The sequence below is a fragment of the Drosophila mojavensis genome, unplaced genomic scaffold (genome assembly GCF_018153725.1).
Source record: "Drosophila mojavensis isolate 15081-1352.22 unplaced genomic scaffold, ASM1815372v1 contig_81, whole genome shotgun sequence".
Classification (NCBI taxonomy): Eukaryota; Metazoa; Arthropoda; class Insecta; order Diptera; family Drosophilidae; genus Drosophila; species Drosophila mojavensis.
The window spans coordinates 6,537,692-6,554,952 of NW_025318907.1; the positions used below are offsets into that span (position 1 = coordinate 6,537,692).

The following is a 17,261-nucleotide window of genomic DNA, read 5'->3' on the forward strand; positions in this document are numbered from 1 at the left end:
GCCAGCGTCAACGTCAACGTCGACGTCTGCGCAATACATGCAAACAAAAAACAAGTCACTTTTTCGCCTTCTTTGCTCTGGCTGCTTCTTCTACCACTTTGTGTGTCTTTATATATTTTTTTAACTGTTGATTTTGTTTTCTTTCTAGTTTTGGACTAAAAGCTTTACGAGTGTGAGTGAGTGCTCGATTGCGTGTGTGAGTGTATTAAGTTGTCTTTTCTCTTGCTGCTTTTGCGACGGCCGCGTCCGTCTGTCTCCAGGTTAAAACAGCGACTGATCAACTTCGTGGGCCACAAGCAGCCACGAAGGTAAGTGAGCTGCGCTTGCTGCAGGTGTGCATGTATACGTGTGTGTAAACCTTTGTGGAGAGCAGTAATAAACAGTGAGCGAGCGAAAGACATACACAGTGAGAGAGAGATAAAGAGAGAGAGAGAGAGCATGTCGATGGCATAGCTCAGGTGTATGGGCCACTTAGCTGGTGGCTGATACCAAACAAGATTCCAACACGCAAACGCACAACAACAATAAAACTCATTTATATAGACAAGCTGACTAGATTTGCCAATGGGCTGTCCCCGCTGGTGGTTGGCAACGCCGCATCAGCCTTGCGGTATGCAAACTTAAAAGCAATAACAAAGCTGCCATTGAATCAATGAATGAATGCAGATCAAAAGAAAAAACAACTCAAATTCGAGCAGCAACAACAGTTACGCGACACACACATGCACACACACACTACACTCACAATAGGCAGTGGCGTAGTTAGAAACAGCTAAAGCAGGGATCGCCCGTCCCTCTCTTATGCTTATTGCAGTTTTCCCACGCTGCGCACACAACGTCAAACACTCACACACACGCAATCAAGTAAAGACAGTTACGTTCGCTCAGCCATGACATCTCTCCCTCTCTCTTTGCTTACGCTCTCTCACTGTTGCGCTCTGGAAGTTACCTGCGAGAAGCCACTCGCGCAGCCCCCGCGCGTACACACCTGTGCAGCAGTGTAGCGTATGTGTGTGTGTGTGCGTATGTGTTGCTGTTGCTGCTGGTTCTTCTTCTTCTTTAGCTTGCTCAATTACCAACAGAACTGCCCACGTACCTGTTTGTGTTTTTCAAGCGGTAAAATTCCAATTCCAGTCCAGCCATTTTTCGTAATATTCGCATTTGCGTGCGTTTGCTTATTTTCACAATTTAACATTTGTTAATTACATATTGGAAACAACTATCGAAAGTATTTGCTTATCGAATATTAACGTTTTTGGATATGGAATGCGCTCAACTCTCTTTTTTCGTATCTCTCTCTTGCCTTCTAACAGCAACAAGCGACGGCTACAAACTGACAAAAGCGCGGAACGTAAACGCGTTTTGGTCGAAAGGCAATGGACGAGAGAGTCAAAAGGTAGAAATAGAGAGAGAGGAAGAGATCGAGAGAGCGCATAATAAGTGTGATTTCTTTTGAGTGGGCTGCCTACCTGGCCGCGAGTGCATGTCATGCAATGCTAAAACGAGTTGCTGCTGCATGACATAAATGTGAACGATCAATGGCTGGAATACCGTGATCGCATTATCGCATATCGCGTGAATATCGTAACTACAACGTCATACTGCGCGAGCAAAAATTTAAATTATAATAGATAATAAAAATAAAAATAGGAAAAGAGAAAGAATATAAATTTTGTATATATATATATATATTTTTTTAATTAAATATTTTATAAAAATAAAAAATAAAAATAAAGAAAATTAATGAGTTTAATATAGATATTAAATACCAAAATAATTGCATTGACAAATTTAATGATCGTAGTTCTATGGGAAAGGTATGCATATATGTATATATGAACTTATATTCTTTTAATAAACTCAATACTTTGAGAATGAATGGTGTACTCTTGAAATTCTTACTGTAACTTTAATAGGTGCTATCATTATTTCACGTTGCGTATAATCTAATTGGATATCGAATATCGTATTCGAATTATTTTTCAATTTTAAATCAGCTCGTACAAACAATTATTTTATGCATGCAAACGTGTCTTTAATGTAATTAATCTCTACAAGATGTAATAATAATTAAATGAAGTTCCTCACAGTTTGTAGAATATACAACTATTTTATTAAATTAGTATGCAGCACTGGCTAAAACAAGTGTCAACACCGTAAAATAGTTGCGAAACGTATAAAACAATTAATGAAATGGCAAATACGAAGTTTTGTTTTAAGGATTATTGCACAACACCAAGATCGATTAGCGTACTAATAAAATGTATAATATATAATAGGTATTGCATATATAAATAAATAAGAAACAAGACAGTAAAGGCATCCAACAAGATTTTCACAAAATAATTTCGTTCTTAAAGCTTCGACTGAGCTCCTTGTGCGGCAGGACAATGCTATTAAGCAGGATCTTCTCGGCGGGTATTTGCACAAAGCAGCCTGTGGAGCAGAGAAGAAATTTTAAGTGTTAACTGTATCTGAAGATTTTATTTAGTTCGGAAAACAAACCCAATATAGTTATCGATGGATTCAGTTTGCCTTCATTGTTGAACAACGGCGGGTTCTCCATTTTGGCAAATGGCTTATTTGGATCCGGATCGCTGGGCGTGCCCTCGACTCGAGTCCAGGCGCCAATGGTGCAGCCACGCCCCACAATCGAGTGGAGGATGAGGGTGTGATCCTTGATCTGGGCCTGCTCCAGCACAATGGATTCGCGTATGCGCACGCCAGGCCCAATCGTAACTCCAGGACCTATGGCCACATTGGGCCCGAGCTAAAAGAAAATGGAGAATTAGAGCTGGAACAATTGCGAGAGCTTAAGGCGAATGCGCATGACCATTAGAAATAGCCATTCAAACATTAGCTTTTATCTTTGTGTAAGCACAATAATCAAACATCTATAAGTCATCGATAATGCAATGATAGCTTGCATTACCTATATTTACGACTACCATAAACATTATTTGTGTTAACTTCAAATTGTATAACAAAAAGTAAAATTGATTGATATTAGAAATATCATATAAAATTTATAATGTTATAGGATTGAAGTGTGCATTGGAAAGCTAAGAAAACACCGATAAAACCCGTTCTATAAACAAACATGATTCTCAATTGCATTTAAATGGTATTAGCTATCGATTAAGTTGCTCAATAGATCCCGCATTATTTACGTGTATCAGTTTACAATGCGTACAGAGTATCTAGATATATCGATCTACATTTGGAATTTATCATAGACAATGGGAAATGATTCCCGTACCTATATACCGTACCGATAATTGGAGCTCACCGTTATGCCTATACAGGGTATAGTTCTCATATATATCTACCTCTTACTGTACAACATATTTAGAGTATACTCACCACAGCCGAGTGATGGACCGTAGCACTCGGGTGGACATAGACATCCGGATAGACGGTACAAATCAGATTGCCATCGCCCTCGCCTCGCTTGTTGCCCACATTGGCGAGACGTTCGGGATGGGTGCGCTTATAGAGATCGAGGTAGTGCCGATTGGCATAGATGGCCGAGCCGGCGGTCTTCATCTGAGACCACCAATTGGGCACCGGCATGGCGAAGAGCATGTCGGTGCCAGCCAGTGGAGTGAGCACCTCTTGCTCCCACTTGATGTGGCCATGATCCTTGCCGTTGCCGTTGCCATTGCCGTTGCTGTAGCTGATGCAGCTGTACTCCTCGCACTTCGCATGGAAGATCTGCGCGAGCTTCGTAAAGATGTCCATCGAGCAGACATAGACGCCGCAATTGATATACGTGGAGACATAGGAGCTGGGCTTCTCCACATAATGCGACACGGCACCACTTGCACGATCGAAGACGAGGCAGCCGTAGTGGAGCGATTGCTGGCGCGTCGCCTCCGTGCTCATGATCGTCACCAAAGCGCTCGCCGGCCTCTCCATATGGAAGCTGTACAGCTCCTGCAGCGGAAAGTCCGCACAGACGTCGCCGTTGAGCACGAAGAACGCGCGCGGATTGCCTGCCCGTATCTGATCGCGGAAGTGATACATGCCGCCAGCCGTGCCCAACGAGGTAAACTCCTGTAGATACCTAAAAGAAGGCAAAGACAGAACACGTCAGCTTTCACAGTATGCTAAGAGCAGGGTATGGGCTACGTAGATACCCTATATATGGGCACTAGATATCATTACATTATGATTGTTTCTGCTTTCTAGAATTTCAATGGAAATAGTTTATGTACCATCAATCAAGTGCTTATCTAATGCTATAAATACCCTAGCTTAAGCATTTTATGGAGGGGTTTCATTTCTAAGATTCTATGCAAATTCTATAAATGTGGCTAAAGCTTAACAAGCAAACTGTGGATATAAAAATTAAGATCATAATCTAATTTCAATTGATATTTATCGAAACAAGATTGTGATACGGAAACAAAAATACTGTGTAAAATTTAAATTTAAGATGTTAAATTAAGTTCTTCCAACAGCTAATGACATTCCGTCACATTCAAACTAATATAGGCTGGGGTTTGATATTTATCGATACAAATGTGCTGATAATCGATAATCGATTGTCACAGTCAATATTTTAAGTCATTTGAATTCTGATATTTTCACAATAAACAAATCAATATAATAAATATTTTAACTTAATCTATTGTTAAACGCATGCTACGCAGGCTATGTACTGATATTTGTCTCTATATAATTTATAAATATAATAAAAGTAATCTTCGTAAAAAAAACGCTAGCTTAAATCATTCATACTTCATACCTAACACATACAAATATAACAGGGTATATGTAGAACTATCTACAATGCTGCTTCTTTTTCTAAAAACATGTACATATGTGCTTATAACATACCGCTCTTCAAAATCAATATACCCCATATTTACACATCTACTAAAGTCGACAGGGTATATGAAGATGAGGCTCACCTGATGTTTATACTGCTGCTGCTGTAAAGCGCCTGCATGTCGCTGACAAAGCCTTCCATCTGAGTCTGCGGGTAGAAGCCAATGATGAGGATCTCGCGCAGTTCCTTTACCTGGACACAGGCTTCGATGTGATGAGCAATCAGAGGGCGTCCGGCTACTGGGAAAAGCGGCTTTGGTGTATCCAGCGACAGCGGGCGGAAGCGAGTGCCCTTTTGGGGGCCGCCAATCAATATAATTGCCTTCAGCATGTTTTAGGTTAAGCAATTGAGCAGCAAATGACTAAATTTTTTTGTGCATATAATTCTCTTATCTATTAATTTAACTGATATCAAATTCTGTTTACGTTGCCAATATATAAACTATCGATATCGCGTTGCCAGCGCACAGTCAGCTGTTGTGTGCGCCGCGTTGCCAACTACATCGGCAAAATGGCGATAGTTACAATTCATGCTGTAAAGAATCGTATAGGGTATGCTGTTACGGCGCTAAGTTCTCAAAGAGGTATGCATATGTTTATTACTGATATGTATGAGAGGTACATATGTTGTGTATCATAAAATTTGTGGACCGTAATAATATTTATGTTTTTGCTAGAGTAAATATAGGCAATACATGAGTCATTTAAGTAAAGTGCATCTTCTTGGTTGCTAGGGGAATAGATGCAATGGATAACAGAATCAAGATATATATGATACGATGTAATAAATAGATGTTATCATTGCCAACTTATTTTTCTTCTTAAATTTCTTCTTTTACAATTTTATTGATTCAATTTTGTTTACAAATCTCTTTAAAAATATACATATAATTTGCATGTCCAATGCATTATCTCCCAAATCTAGTACGCTGCTCTCGCACTCATTACATTGCTCACACTCACGCACAATTCATCGTTGACAATCGATATGTTTGATTGAACATCACTAATTGAATAGCGCATCAGCCGGAATGGCGATGTAATTTTTCATCAATAATTTTCACGAAGTTTGCTGCAAACCAGTATCAGACAAGTTCGTACGCCGACTTTTGGTGGCTCCCAACTCGTCTGTCCACTGTCCACTGTTCTCTCGGTGTGCGTGTGTGTGTTTGCGAGTGTGCCATGGCCACTGCGGAGCAGTTTGTTGCAGCCGCCTTACAGGGTGCCGCCAATCCCAATCATGAAATTGTGCAAAAGGCTGAGGCGCAGCTCAGCGAATGGGAGCAGCAGCCGGGCTTCTTTCCCATACTGGCACGCCTCAGCATGAAGCTGCAAGGTGACAGCGACGCAGCGGCTGCTGCCACCTCTGCAGCGGCTGCAGCTGCAACGCTTAGCGACTCGGTGAAAATCCGTTGGATGGCGGCCGTTTATCTGAAAAATGGCATCGAGCGCTATTGGCGTCACAATTCCCGCCAGGAACTGGCCCCGGAGCAGAAGCAGCAAATACGTGAGATCCTGCTGCAGCACTACGACGCTGAGGACGTGCCCCAAGTGGCGCTGCAGGTGGCGGTTCTGCTCAGCAAAATCGCCCGCATGGACTGCTGGCCTGAGCTTATGCCTACGCTGATGAAGCAGTTGCAGGCGTGCAGCGAGTCGCCCGTGCAGCAGCAGCGAACCCTGCTCGTGCTCCATTATGTGATCAAGGCGCTGGCATCGCGTCGCCTCATGGCCGAGAAGCGAGCCTTCGAGGAGCTGTCGGCGCAAATCTTCAGCTACATGGCCTGGAACATTTGGGCGACGTTGACCACGCGCTTCCTGCAGCTGCAGAAGACAGATCCGGCGGCACACAGTTGTCTGCAGCGTGCCCACATAGCGATGCGAACGCTGAGGAAGCTGCTCATCTACGGCTGCGGCAGCAAGCCCTACAAGTCCAGCGACCACATGAACTTCATAGAGCAGCTGTTCGAGCGACTGCGCCAGTGCCTGGAGCTGCGCTACGAGCTGCGATTGCGTGCATCGGGAAACGAGCAGCTGATCAATGACCTGGAGCGTTTCATCCTGAAGATGATGAAGACCCTGAATGAGTTCATGGATCGGCACTCGTTGTCCTTTGCTCGGTTTGTGCCCGTGGCACTGGAGTTCAGCTTCCACTATGTGTTCCACGAGGGCACCGCCCTGATCTTCGATGCGGGCGAACGGATCAACTTCAGCCACTTCGTCATTCAGGCCATCAATCTGCTCAAGGGCATCATGATGAGCGGCAACTATAGCATTGCCCAGGACCAGACGGCGAACTCCCTGGAGGACGAGCTGCTGGCGACCGCGTCCCAGACGCAGAGCAAATTCTTCAGCGTGGAGCGTGTCACGTACTTGTGCGAGAAAATCGTCACGCACTATTTCCTGCTGACTCCCGAGGAGCTGGCCGAGTGGCAGCAGGACCCGGAGAGCTATGGCCAGGATGACGGCGGCGGCGACGCCTGGAAATACGAGCTGCGTCCCTGCGTCGAATCCCTGTACTTCACCTGCTTCACCCAACACTCGAATGTCATGATCAACGAGGTCCTCAAGTTCGTGCGCCGCGCTCAGCAGCTGCAGCTGACGCAGGACTCCGAGCTGAAGGCCATCCTGCTGAAGGACGCGATCTACAACGCAGTCGGCCAGGCTTCGTTTCACTTCTTCAATAAACTGGACTTTGGCTCGTGGCTGACCTCGCAGCTGCTCGCCGAGCTGCGCATCGAGGCCTCGAATTTCCGCATCCTGCGCCGCCGCATCATTTGGCTGGTGGGCAATTGGGTGGGCGTCCAGCTGCCACGCGAGCTGCGCCCGCTGGCCTACGAGGCGTGTCTTCATCTGCTGCGACCGGAGGAGGACATGCCAATACGCCTGGCCGCCGCCCGCACCCTGAATCTGCTGATCGATGACTTTGAATTTATGCCCGAAGCCTTTCATCCATACTTCGCCGCCTTGTTCGAAGCGCTGTTCCTTCTGCTGCGCGAGGCGGGCGCCTGCGACACGAAGATCGTCGTCCTGGGCACGATGACCCTGCTCGTTGAGAAGATGAGCGAGTTCATCGAGCCGCAGGCCCTGCAATTCATTGCCTACTTGCCGCTGCTCTGGCGCGAGAGCGAGGAGCACGAGTACAATATGCTCCGGTGCGCCATCATCGGCACCCTGGAGCAGCTCGTGCGAACCATACGCGACGTCCCCGAGAGCATGAAGCCCTTCCTCTACAGCGTCATCGAGCTGAGCACCGACTTGCAGGTAAACATTTTTGCCTAAACTCTCCAGTCCCTGCTCCTAATCCGAACTCTCTAATAAATTTAATTGCATTCAATTCAAGCTGTCAAACTGAAGTTTACAATTTGACAGTTCTTAAATGAACTGAACTGATAGTGAACCGGTTCACTAACTTTTTATATAGATTCTTTAAAAAAGTAATAACATTAATAATTAAATTAATCCATTCAATCCATTTATTTGTTTATTCTTTCATATTTTTATTTATTTATTCTAATTCTTATGTTTAATTATTTATTATTATAAATAAGTTTTGTGCTACTTTTAATAGCATTTAATTTACATGACTAATCCATGGCCGTCTCTTCTCTCGCTCTCCCGCTTAGCAACGTTCTCACGTCTACCTGATAGAGGATGGCATCATGCTGTGGCTGGCGGTGATTGGCAACTCGACGGCGCTGACGCCTGAGCTGCTGGGGCTGTGCGATCATCTGTTGCCCATCATTGAGATGTCCTCGGAGAATCTGCGCACAGTGCTGCAGCTGATCCACGCCTACATACTGCTCGATGCGCATGTAAAATCAATATATAGTCCATATCGAGTGTCCATAGAGTATCGCCATTAATATGCGCTTCCTTTGCAGGCATATCTGAGTCGCTACGGCGAGGGCTTTGTGGCGTATTGCGTGCGCTCCTTTGAGGATATACGGACGGAGGGCATCATCGCCATGTTGCGCATCTTTGAGACTTGCCTGAAGACGGATGCCGCGATGGGCCTGCGGCTGGTGCGACCCGCCCTGCCCTTTATCTTCCAGCAGGTGTGCCTCAAGCAGGAATACCCGATGACCATGAGCTGGTACTTGACTCTGTTGGCGCGCACCCTGCTCATTGACCAGGCGGTGTTCATGTCTGTGGTGCAGGAGCTGCCGCAGACGGATGCCCTGGCGCGCATCCTGGATGTGTGGATAGAGATGTTTCCGCTCGTGGCCGACACGCATGCCGAGAAGAGAAAGCTCTTCTGCCTGGCGTTCGCTTCGATTTTCGGAAGCAACGAGCTGCTGCTGGCGCGATTGCCGCACATCCTGCAGCTGGTGGAGGAGACGCTCGGCGAGGTGATGGACAAGCAATATGCGGCCGCAGATGAGGCCGCCGACAAGGCAACGCCGAGATTCTACGATTCTCTGGTCATTCACGACGAGCACGAGCTGGAGGAGTTCCAGCCGCAGCTGTACGATGACTTCCATTCAAAGACCTACCACGACGACAGGCATCGCCAGCTGGTGCTCAAGGATCCCGTTTACAAGATACCCCTAACCGAATACCTCAAATGGCAGCTGCAACAGTTGCAGTCCCAGCTGGGCCCCGCCCGCTACGAGCAGCTGATGCACGCCGTCTGCCCCGAGGTGCTCGAGAAGATTAACATGTACATAGAACAGACGGTGCCCAAGGCGTGCGTCGTCTGTGCCGGCGGCGGCAACGGCAGCGGCGGCGACGATTGCGAAGCGTTGGTCCCCGATTCCAACAACCGCACCACGCTCGACTGATGCTGCAATCAGGTCCTCGTTCACATCTGTGCTTCGAAAGCTTTCAAATCAACAGTCTTTAAGTTATTAATGTATTTTGTATTGAAATTATATATTTTTAATTGTTAAACTCGGTGTTCTGTTAGCTTCAGCTGCAGCTGCCGGCTTCCGACTGCGGCTAGTCCACGGCGGGTCGCCGTTCCATCTTGCTGCGCAGCAGGTTCCGAATGGTCTCGTCCTTCTGCTGGAGCTTGTGCCGCAGCTTGTCCAGCTCCTCGCTGTTGCGCAGCTGCATGCCCCGCAGCTGCGACTCCTTGTGCTTCAGCAACGTCGACAGCTGCTGCACTGCATCATAGGTCTCGCGCAGCTCCGCCTGCCCAGCCTCCAGTTTCTGTGCCCACTGGAGTGTCATGCGTAGGCGAGCCTTCAGCCGATCCCTGGCATGCTTCGCCTTCTCGCAGCTGCGTTGGAGCGAGGCAATGCGCGTGCTGCTCGCCTGCTTCTCTGCCTCGAGGGCGGCGCGCTCCTTGGCGTGCTCCTGCTTGAGCTGCTCCAGCAGCGCCTTGCATTGCTGCAGCTCCGCAGCATTTGTATCCACAGGCGGAGGCGCAGCGGGCGCTGAAGCTGAGGCTGGACTTTTCAGGGAAACGAGCTCCGCTTTGCAGCGCGCATAGGCATCCTGCAGATGATTCATGTCCAGGAGCAGCGTCTGATTGCGCTGCTCGTAGAAGTGCATCACCTCCACCAGCTTCTCCTTGACCAGATCCGTTTTGCGTGTCTGTGTTTCGGCCTTGCTGCGGCACACGCTCAGCTGCGCCTGCAGACGCACTCGCTCCTCTTGCCAGCCGCCCACGTCGCGACGCAGCTGCTCCTGCGCCTGCAGCAGCTTGGTGTTCTCCTCCAGCGCACGCTTCAGCTCGTTCGAGAACAGCTCAAAGTCGGCGGCGTATTGGTTGAGCAGCGCATCCTTGTCGCGCAAGGACTCGTCATAGGCCTGCAGCAAGGGCGCCAAGGTGTGCCTGCCCAGCTGGGCGGAGAATGGCGGCAGGGAGCAGCTGTTGGCTGCGCTGGCCAGAGGCGCGTCCTCCGGCTGCGCCGTGCGTCGCTGATCCTGATAGCATTCGATTTGTACATTCAGTCGAAAGACCAAGGTCTTCAGCATGTCCACATCGTTGCTCAGCTCCTGGTTCTGCAGGAGCAGCTGGCTCTGCTGCTGCTGCAGCTGCTGGCAGCGCTCGCAGCTGGCCACGCGCTGCTCTGCCTCGGCCAGACGCTGCTCCAGCTGCTCGGTCTGGTCGCGCAGCCGCTCGTTCTCCCTGGCGAACTGCTCGTTGTACTTGTGCAGCGTGGACAGACGCTGGAGCAACTGCTCCAGTTGCTGCTCCTTGGCCTGCAACTGCAAAGCATATGGCAAGGTTTAATTACTTGGACTTCTTCGGCTGCTTTTCACTCACCAATCCATGCAGCGTGCGCTCCTGGCTCTGCTGCTTCTTCTTGGCACTGCCGCCGCTCACATCGGCCGGGTGACGGTGCTCCACCTCGACGCTGCGCGATCTGCGACTGAAGTTTCCTGTTAGCGTTTGCAAAACTTTGCGCTGCCTTTTTGGCTGTGTCGCTGGCCTCAAGTGCGCCGGCTCCTGCGCCTTCTCCTGTTCCTGCTCTGGCTCCTGTTCGCTCTGATCCAGATCTGTGATTGGAACGCCTCTTCTGGCCATGCTCACGTCTCTAGCTTGTGCTCCCTTCTATTGACAACTTTTGCTCTGACTGCACTGTTTGGCGTAAACAAAAAACTAATCCAAAAAAAGGACTCGTAGTTGTCATGGCAGCGGCGACTATGTTTGACCCTGTTATGCTGCACAGTGGGGTAAGTAGGCAAGCTTAAGCGTAAAAATTAAATTAATCAAGAATTGAGGGTGGCTTTCGCAGGTTTATTGCAATGAAATAGTCGACTAATATTAACTATCCACTCCGACTGGACAAGCTTCAAGCAAAGATAAATTCCTTAAAAAAAATAATAATAATAAAAATTTATAAATCACATATATAAAATTAAATAATTAAAAAAATTTTATTTCTAATAAATAATAAAAAAAATGCCTACTTTTTAAAATTTTCTATATAAATTATAATTGTTAAATTCCCTGAGTAAAAGACTGATGTTATTCACAATATACGTCGAATAGAATGCATTATACATATATATTAATATTTGTAGACATTAGATTAAATTTCCTTGTCTTTTATTAATTTCTTCAAATATGTTTTCTTTAAAATTCACAATCTAGAATTTTCAGCTAATATAATTTCAAAGTAATTCTTAAGTAACATCCAAATTGTTGTCAATGCTTTATGCAAAGGTCTTAAAGTTCTTTAATGAAAAATAAAATTGTAAAGTTGTCTATGTGGATGGATTTATTATCTCTAGGCATATTTCAATGAATACATAGTTATTTCAAATAGCCGGCTGCTTAGGGGTAGCTACCCCTATGAAACGAGCCGCCTATGTGTGCGCTTTCCCATGGAAACTGAAGAGTAGCCGAGCAAAACGAAGAGAGCGAAAAGCTCTCGCGTGCTCTTTGGCTCGTCTTTCACTCTCGGAGGTTGTGTTGTGTGCGTTGGGGTGTGGGGGTTGGTTGCAGCTACCCTTCGCTTGGTTTGGTCTGACTTGAATTTCACTTTCTTGTGGGTGCGACTAGGTCCTTGATCAGCGCATAAAACTAATGTCCTGGCGGACAACCTCCTCGAGGCACCGTGCTCAATAAATGTGCAGGTGGCACGTGGCAGAGGGCAGCCCTGGCCTGGCTGCGCTTAAGGGTTGCGTTCGCTCCCCATCTGGTCTTTGCCCTCCATTTCCCTTTTTATGAATTTCATGTGCATTTTATGCATTTGGCTGATTGCTGTTCGCAAGTGGCGCCTTTATTTTCCTTTGCATCTGGGGGCAAAACAGTTACGGGCCATGTGGCCTAATTCGACCTGGCCAAATGCCAAATGCCAGGCAACAAGTCCTTTCCACTTGAAACAATCAATCATCTGCTCATATCCTAATTCGCATTTCAAATGTGCATGAGCATTTCAAATCATAGCTGAAAAATTCAACAAAATATGAAAAATGTTGAAGAATTTGTAGGATTTAAGGCGGAACATATGAAAGTCTTTTAGTTAATTTAAATATGTAAAATGTTAAAATAGACAAATTAATCTAACTAAATGATAACATATTGTACTGAATATATAGTTACTAATTCAATGAAAATAAGGAATACAACTAAAATTTATTCAGTTAGTTAGTTAAAGTTTTTTGTAGAATGAGAGGATTTTGATTATATCGCATCATAGAGAGTATACGACGTATTAGATACGGAATTACTAGTAAGCGCTTCAGACTTCCTATAGTAATCATTAATTATTTTGAAAAAAATATTAAGGAATTTAAAGATGATGATACTCGACTGCTCAAATTAGCCACGCCTCCGTCTCCCAACTAATTTGAGAGAGAGAATGTATACCAAAAATATTGTGAAATATTGATTGTAGTATGATTAAATTTGCATTTTAATATAAATTTGCAGTTTAGATAATACGACAAATATTTTTGGAATATTTGTCACTTAAAAATATCCAATAGTTGAATTAAAATTAAACTTAAACATACAAATAAAGTTTTCAAATTATTCAAAGAGAAAATTTTATTGTTCAAGAATTTTTAACATACTATTAATTAAAACTAAAAGACTTATAAGAAAAACTTTACTGCTTTAATTTGGAGATATTGAATATAAATTTATAGAATGCATTAAAATGTTACTTAAATAAAAACGCACAGCACAAGAAAACTTGCTCAACCTTAGCAACTGTGCTGAGTTGTACCCACGCAATACTAGTAATAATAAACAAATAATCAACCGCAAACAAATATAACTAACTGCATTCCCAGCCAAGCATACTTGCCAAGAGCCTCTGTCGCAGAAGAAAGCACAAAAGACCCAAGTGAATTTTCCCTTACCAAATGGCTTCATTCGATTTTCAGTTCAATATTGCAATAATCCTCTACACCTTGCAAGGTTTCGCCCAAAAGCCTCTACAACACGATCAAGCTAGTTTAAATGTTAAGATTAGATATCTTAACATTTAGACTAAATAAACAATATGAATATAGTTTAAAATTTTTAAAACAAAATATAATAAGAAAGGGTGTCCTGATCTTAAGTGAATAACAACATTAATTAAGCAGATAATCAGATATGAGCTCAGACTAGTAAATGATTGTTTTCTAATTTATATACTAATAATATTAATTGGAACAGTAATAATTATATATCAATAAACAATGGAATTGCCAAATGGAAATTTGAGTTGTGGATATGCTAAGAGCTATTGGATAACAATTCCACTTTCTTTAAGCTTAATATTAATCTTAATCTAATCTAATCTTAAATTTTTAGAAATGAAGCCTACATTGTTCAATTCGATTAATTGAATTTGGTTTCAAGTCGTTGTACAATTCCAGCCGGCTTCTATAATACTTTTATACAAAATAAACCCAATTGTATAATGATTACTCAATCCGCTTTATTGCTGAAAGTCTTGACTTCGGCTGTCGCCAAGATTTTCAATGCCAACTGACAACGGCAGACAAGGGACTTCACATTTGGTTTGCAACGGGAGTTTTAAATAAACAGATATCTGTCATAAGATATTTACTTGGTGAATATTTTACTTTTTTGCATCGATGAACATTAATTGAAAGGCTTTTCCCATTGGCACTCGATTTATAAAATGCATAATCCAGCATTAAGTTCTGAAATTTATTAATTGTAAAAAAGAATGACATGGAAACTCGCTCGTTATGCAAATGGAACCGTCCTCTCGCGCTATACTCATTAAGCGGAATTCATAGAAACAGGTCGAAATCAGAGGGTTACAAGTGACTGACTAGCTAGATGCCCTCTATGACACAAGGAAGCGAAGGAATAGCTGTTTGAGTAATTTTTGCGAATTGGAAAAATATCAATATTATATATATATTTGATATTCTTATATAGTAGATTATCATACACATGCCCAAGAAATATTTATGATGTGATGCAGGTGTTTTGGGAGCGACGGTTTCTATTCTGTTTCAGACCTACATTTTGTTAATCCTAAAAAGTAGGCAACAAATTTTATATAATCAACTCGAGTTCCAAATTGATTTATGAAAGGAATGTCTGGTGAATAAGCAGCTGGACTGATTGATATATTACATATATCACATACAAATATCGCTATACATATACATATATGCTAATAATTGTATAGTACTGAATTACCATTAATTCTGTTTTAAAATCTTGGCCCTAATCCCTACTTTTCAAGTACTTGTTAACGGTTTATAGGGTATTCAAATCCGCTCAGAATGCAGTACGCTGGAAAATTAAATCAGAAAACACACGCACACACACACCCATTGACTTGTCTATATGTATATATTATGTCATTCAACGCACTTGATAGTACAATGCCCAAGTCTCCAGTCCGCGGCGCCTATTGAAAAATTCACGGAAAATTTGCATAATTGAAGCGCAAATGTCCAGTCCGCACAGACACACACACAAACACAGTCGCGCACTGAAAGGCAGCCACAACCACACGCACACGCCCACACACACACGCTAGACAAACAGTTTATAGTTATTAACGCCCAACCAAGCGCCACCTGTCGTGGCGCAAAGCAAACATCAGCGCAAACCGAAAAACCAACAAAGCCGAAACGAAACGAATCATATTGCGCCAAATGAGATCAAACGACTAGTGAGCTACCCTAGAGTGGGTGTGCAATATGCATATGTGGCCTGGATGTACTGAAAGAGGTGTTGGCATTCAGTGGACTTTCGATATTTATCGCGTGTGATAATCAGAGAAAATATAGAGACAGTAAAAGAAAGTAGTAAATAGTAAACAGATGTGTGTGTTGAAAATGATATATTATTAATAATAATAATCGATATTCGATAATAATCGGCTCTCAAATAAATTTAATATATATGAGTCACAACAGATTATTATCGATTATTACATCTATTCAATTAATTAAGTATATTAATTAATTAAGTATATTAATGTTTACCATTTGTGCATTAATCGATACATATTTATATTTCTTAAATAAATTTGTTAAAATCTATCAATTTTGGATCAAGCTCTGACATTATTTATCGATTAACACTGCATCCATATCATTAATATATATTTTCATCCTTTTTGATATTTTCATTGAAATTTAAAGAAACTATTATTATGTATACCCCATTCGGCGTTACTTTGACTGCGTACAGGGTATAAAATCGCACAAATTGGTTGTGGGACATGCGCCTCGTTTCCAGCGTGCAACAGTGTTGCATGCGTGCGTATGTCAGTGAGTGTGTGTGTGTATGCGTGTGTGTGGCTGATAGAGCCCTTTGAATGAGATATTTAAGATAGGGCGTGCTTTTTTGCCATTCTGTCTGTCGGCTGACAGCTTGCTGCAGTCGCCAATAGGCTTTTTCCGATTGGAAGGGCAACTTGTCTGCACCTTTTGCCGCTCCAGGCTATTTGCCCTTCATTCGCGTCTGTTGAAGGCCAAAAAGATTGCAGCCATCCGGGAGTCTCGTATGCATTTGGCTGAACATTTTTGTCAGCTCGTGAGCCGACTGCATTACAGTTGGGCCTGCGGTGCGACTGTGTGGATGTGGGTGTAGGTGTGTGTCTGTGTCTGATAACGAAGTTTTGTCATTGCCTGCTCTTCACCCACCAGCAGATTCAGCTGCCAGAAGGGACACAGACAGACAGACAGACAGACACCAGACAGCAGACGAAAAATCTTTTAAGTGCCAAGACTGATTTATACCATGTATTTCAATTTAACGCCGAATATTTAATACATATGCACTTACTCAGCTTTTTAATTTGGGCTTGTCAACATTCCTCAAATCTCCTCTTCAACTGGGCCCAAAGATACCCTCTGCCTCTGTCAATTCGGTGCAAAGCTTTAGTTTTATCAGTTATATTTGCATATATTTCGCTTTAGATATGTATATTATGAAAATAAAAACATTTGTGCAGTTTTTTATATTTATGGTTTTGATCATTGACTATGAGATACCCTGTTGCAAGTTCAATATTTTATTTGCGGTCAATGCAAACATACACCGATTTCCCTCAATTATTACATTTTACTTACTATTTATATAGCAAAGCGCTGTGCTATACCATGTATTATGCAATTAAACGCATTATTGTGTAGAAAACAATATTGGAAATCTATATATATTAATACTACAAAACACATGTACAAGAGAGCAAAAGAACATAAAATTGTAGTTTTACAGGGTATTAAAAGAACCGATTACTGCAGCCCACAAACCAGCTCCACTCAACGACTGTGGCCCCCCTCCAGTAGACTGACAGAATTTCAATTTCTTTGTCACTTTTGTTGCGCTGTTTTTCATTTTCCTCTAGCTGTTGCTGTAACGGTTATTGGTGTTCTTACTCATCTGCCCCTGCGCTTCGCCCTAGTGCTGCGCCGGCCCTCCTAATGCTCAACAAGTGTGCACGCTGACACGGGGCGTTGATAAAGCTTCAACACAAACAGCAACAACGGCAACAATAACAACAGCAGCAGAAGCAGCAGCAGACGCAGCAGCAGAACCC

The 17,261-nt window shown here is 43.7% G+C and overlaps 4 protein-coding genes across 4 annotated transcripts in view; 1 reads left to right on the forward strand and 3 right to left on the reverse strand.

Moving 5' to 3' along the window:
* Nucleotides 1-1,345, reverse strand: part of LOC6580884 (RNA-binding protein fusilli) — a 29,756-nt gene extending 28,411 nt beyond the window's left edge. Inside the window, exon 1 of the mRNA XM_015164470.3 lies at nucleotides 1,097-1,345. The gene's annotated coding sequence lies outside the window, so the exon portion shown is untranslated. The remainder of the gene's footprint in view (nucleotides 1-1,096) is intronic.
* A 689-nt stretch (nucleotides 1,346-2,034) lies between these two features.
* Nucleotides 2,035-5,292, reverse strand: LOC6580885 (mannose-1-phosphate guanyltransferase alpha). Its single transcript, XM_002006646.4, has 4 exons — nucleotides 4,917-5,292; nucleotides 3,364-4,066; nucleotides 2,506-2,770; nucleotides 2,035-2,436 (listed from the first exon to the last, which is right to left on the reverse strand). Exons 1-4 carry the CDS (start codon nucleotides 5,162-5,164, stop codon nucleotides 2,336-2,338), a joined length of 1,317 nt encoding a protein of 438 aa, XP_002006682.1. The 5' UTR covers nucleotides 5,165-5,292; the 3' UTR covers nucleotides 2,035-2,335.
* A 521-nt stretch (nucleotides 5,293-5,813) lies between these two features.
* Nucleotides 5,814-9,723, forward strand: LOC6580886 (importin-11). Its single transcript, XM_002006647.4, has 3 exons — nucleotides 5,814-8,094; nucleotides 8,457-8,645; nucleotides 8,715-9,723. The coding sequence occupies exons 1-3, from the start codon at nucleotides 6,016-6,018 to the stop codon at nucleotides 9,612-9,614; spliced, it is 3,168 nt and encodes a 1,055-aa protein (XP_002006683.1). The 5' UTR covers nucleotides 5,814-6,015; the 3' UTR covers nucleotides 9,615-9,723.
* On the reverse strand, nucleotides 9,685-11,603 carry LOC6580887 (protein Cep89 homolog). The gene is made up of 2 exons (XM_002006648.4): nucleotides 11,048-11,603; nucleotides 9,685-10,989 (listed from the first exon to the last, which is right to left on the reverse strand). Exons 1-2 carry the CDS (start codon nucleotides 11,306-11,308, stop codon nucleotides 9,772-9,774), a joined length of 1,479 nt encoding a protein of 492 aa, XP_002006684.1. The 5' UTR covers nucleotides 11,309-11,603; the 3' UTR covers nucleotides 9,685-9,771.
* Nucleotides 11,604-17,261: the final 5,658 nt, after the last annotated feature.

Coding starts and splice junctions, on each gene's coding strand:
- LOC6580885 (XM_002006646.4), bottom strand. CDS start 5,164: ATGCTGAAGGCAATTATATTGATTGGCGGCCCCCAAAAGGGCACTCGC. Junction 4,067..4,916: donor AGCAGCAGTATAAACATCAG/GTGAGCCTCATC, acceptor GCCTTCTTTTAG/GTATCTACAGGAGTTTACCT. Junction 2,437..2,505: donor TCCATCGATAACTATATTGG/GTTTGTTTTCCG, acceptor TCTGCTCCACAG/GCTGCTTTGTGCAAATACCC.
- LOC6580886 (XM_002006647.4), top strand. CDS start 6,016: ATGGCCACTGCGGAGCAGTTTGTTGCAGCCGCCTTACAGGGTGCCGCC. Junction 8,095..8,456: donor AGCTGAGCACCGACTTGCAG/GTAAACATTTTT, acceptor TCTCCCGCTTAG/CAACGTTCTCACGTCTACCT. Junction 8,646..8,714: donor ACATACTGCTCGATGCGCAT/GTAAAATCAATA, acceptor CTTCCTTTGCAG/GCATATCTGAGTCGCTACGG.
- LOC6580887 (XM_002006648.4), bottom strand. CDS start 11,308: ATGGCCAGAAGAGGCGTTCCAATCACAGATCTGGATCAGAGCGAACAG. Junction 10,990..11,047: donor AGCGCACGCTGCATGGATTG/GTGAGTGAAAAG, acceptor TATGCTTTGCAG/TTGCAGGCCAAGGAGCAGCA.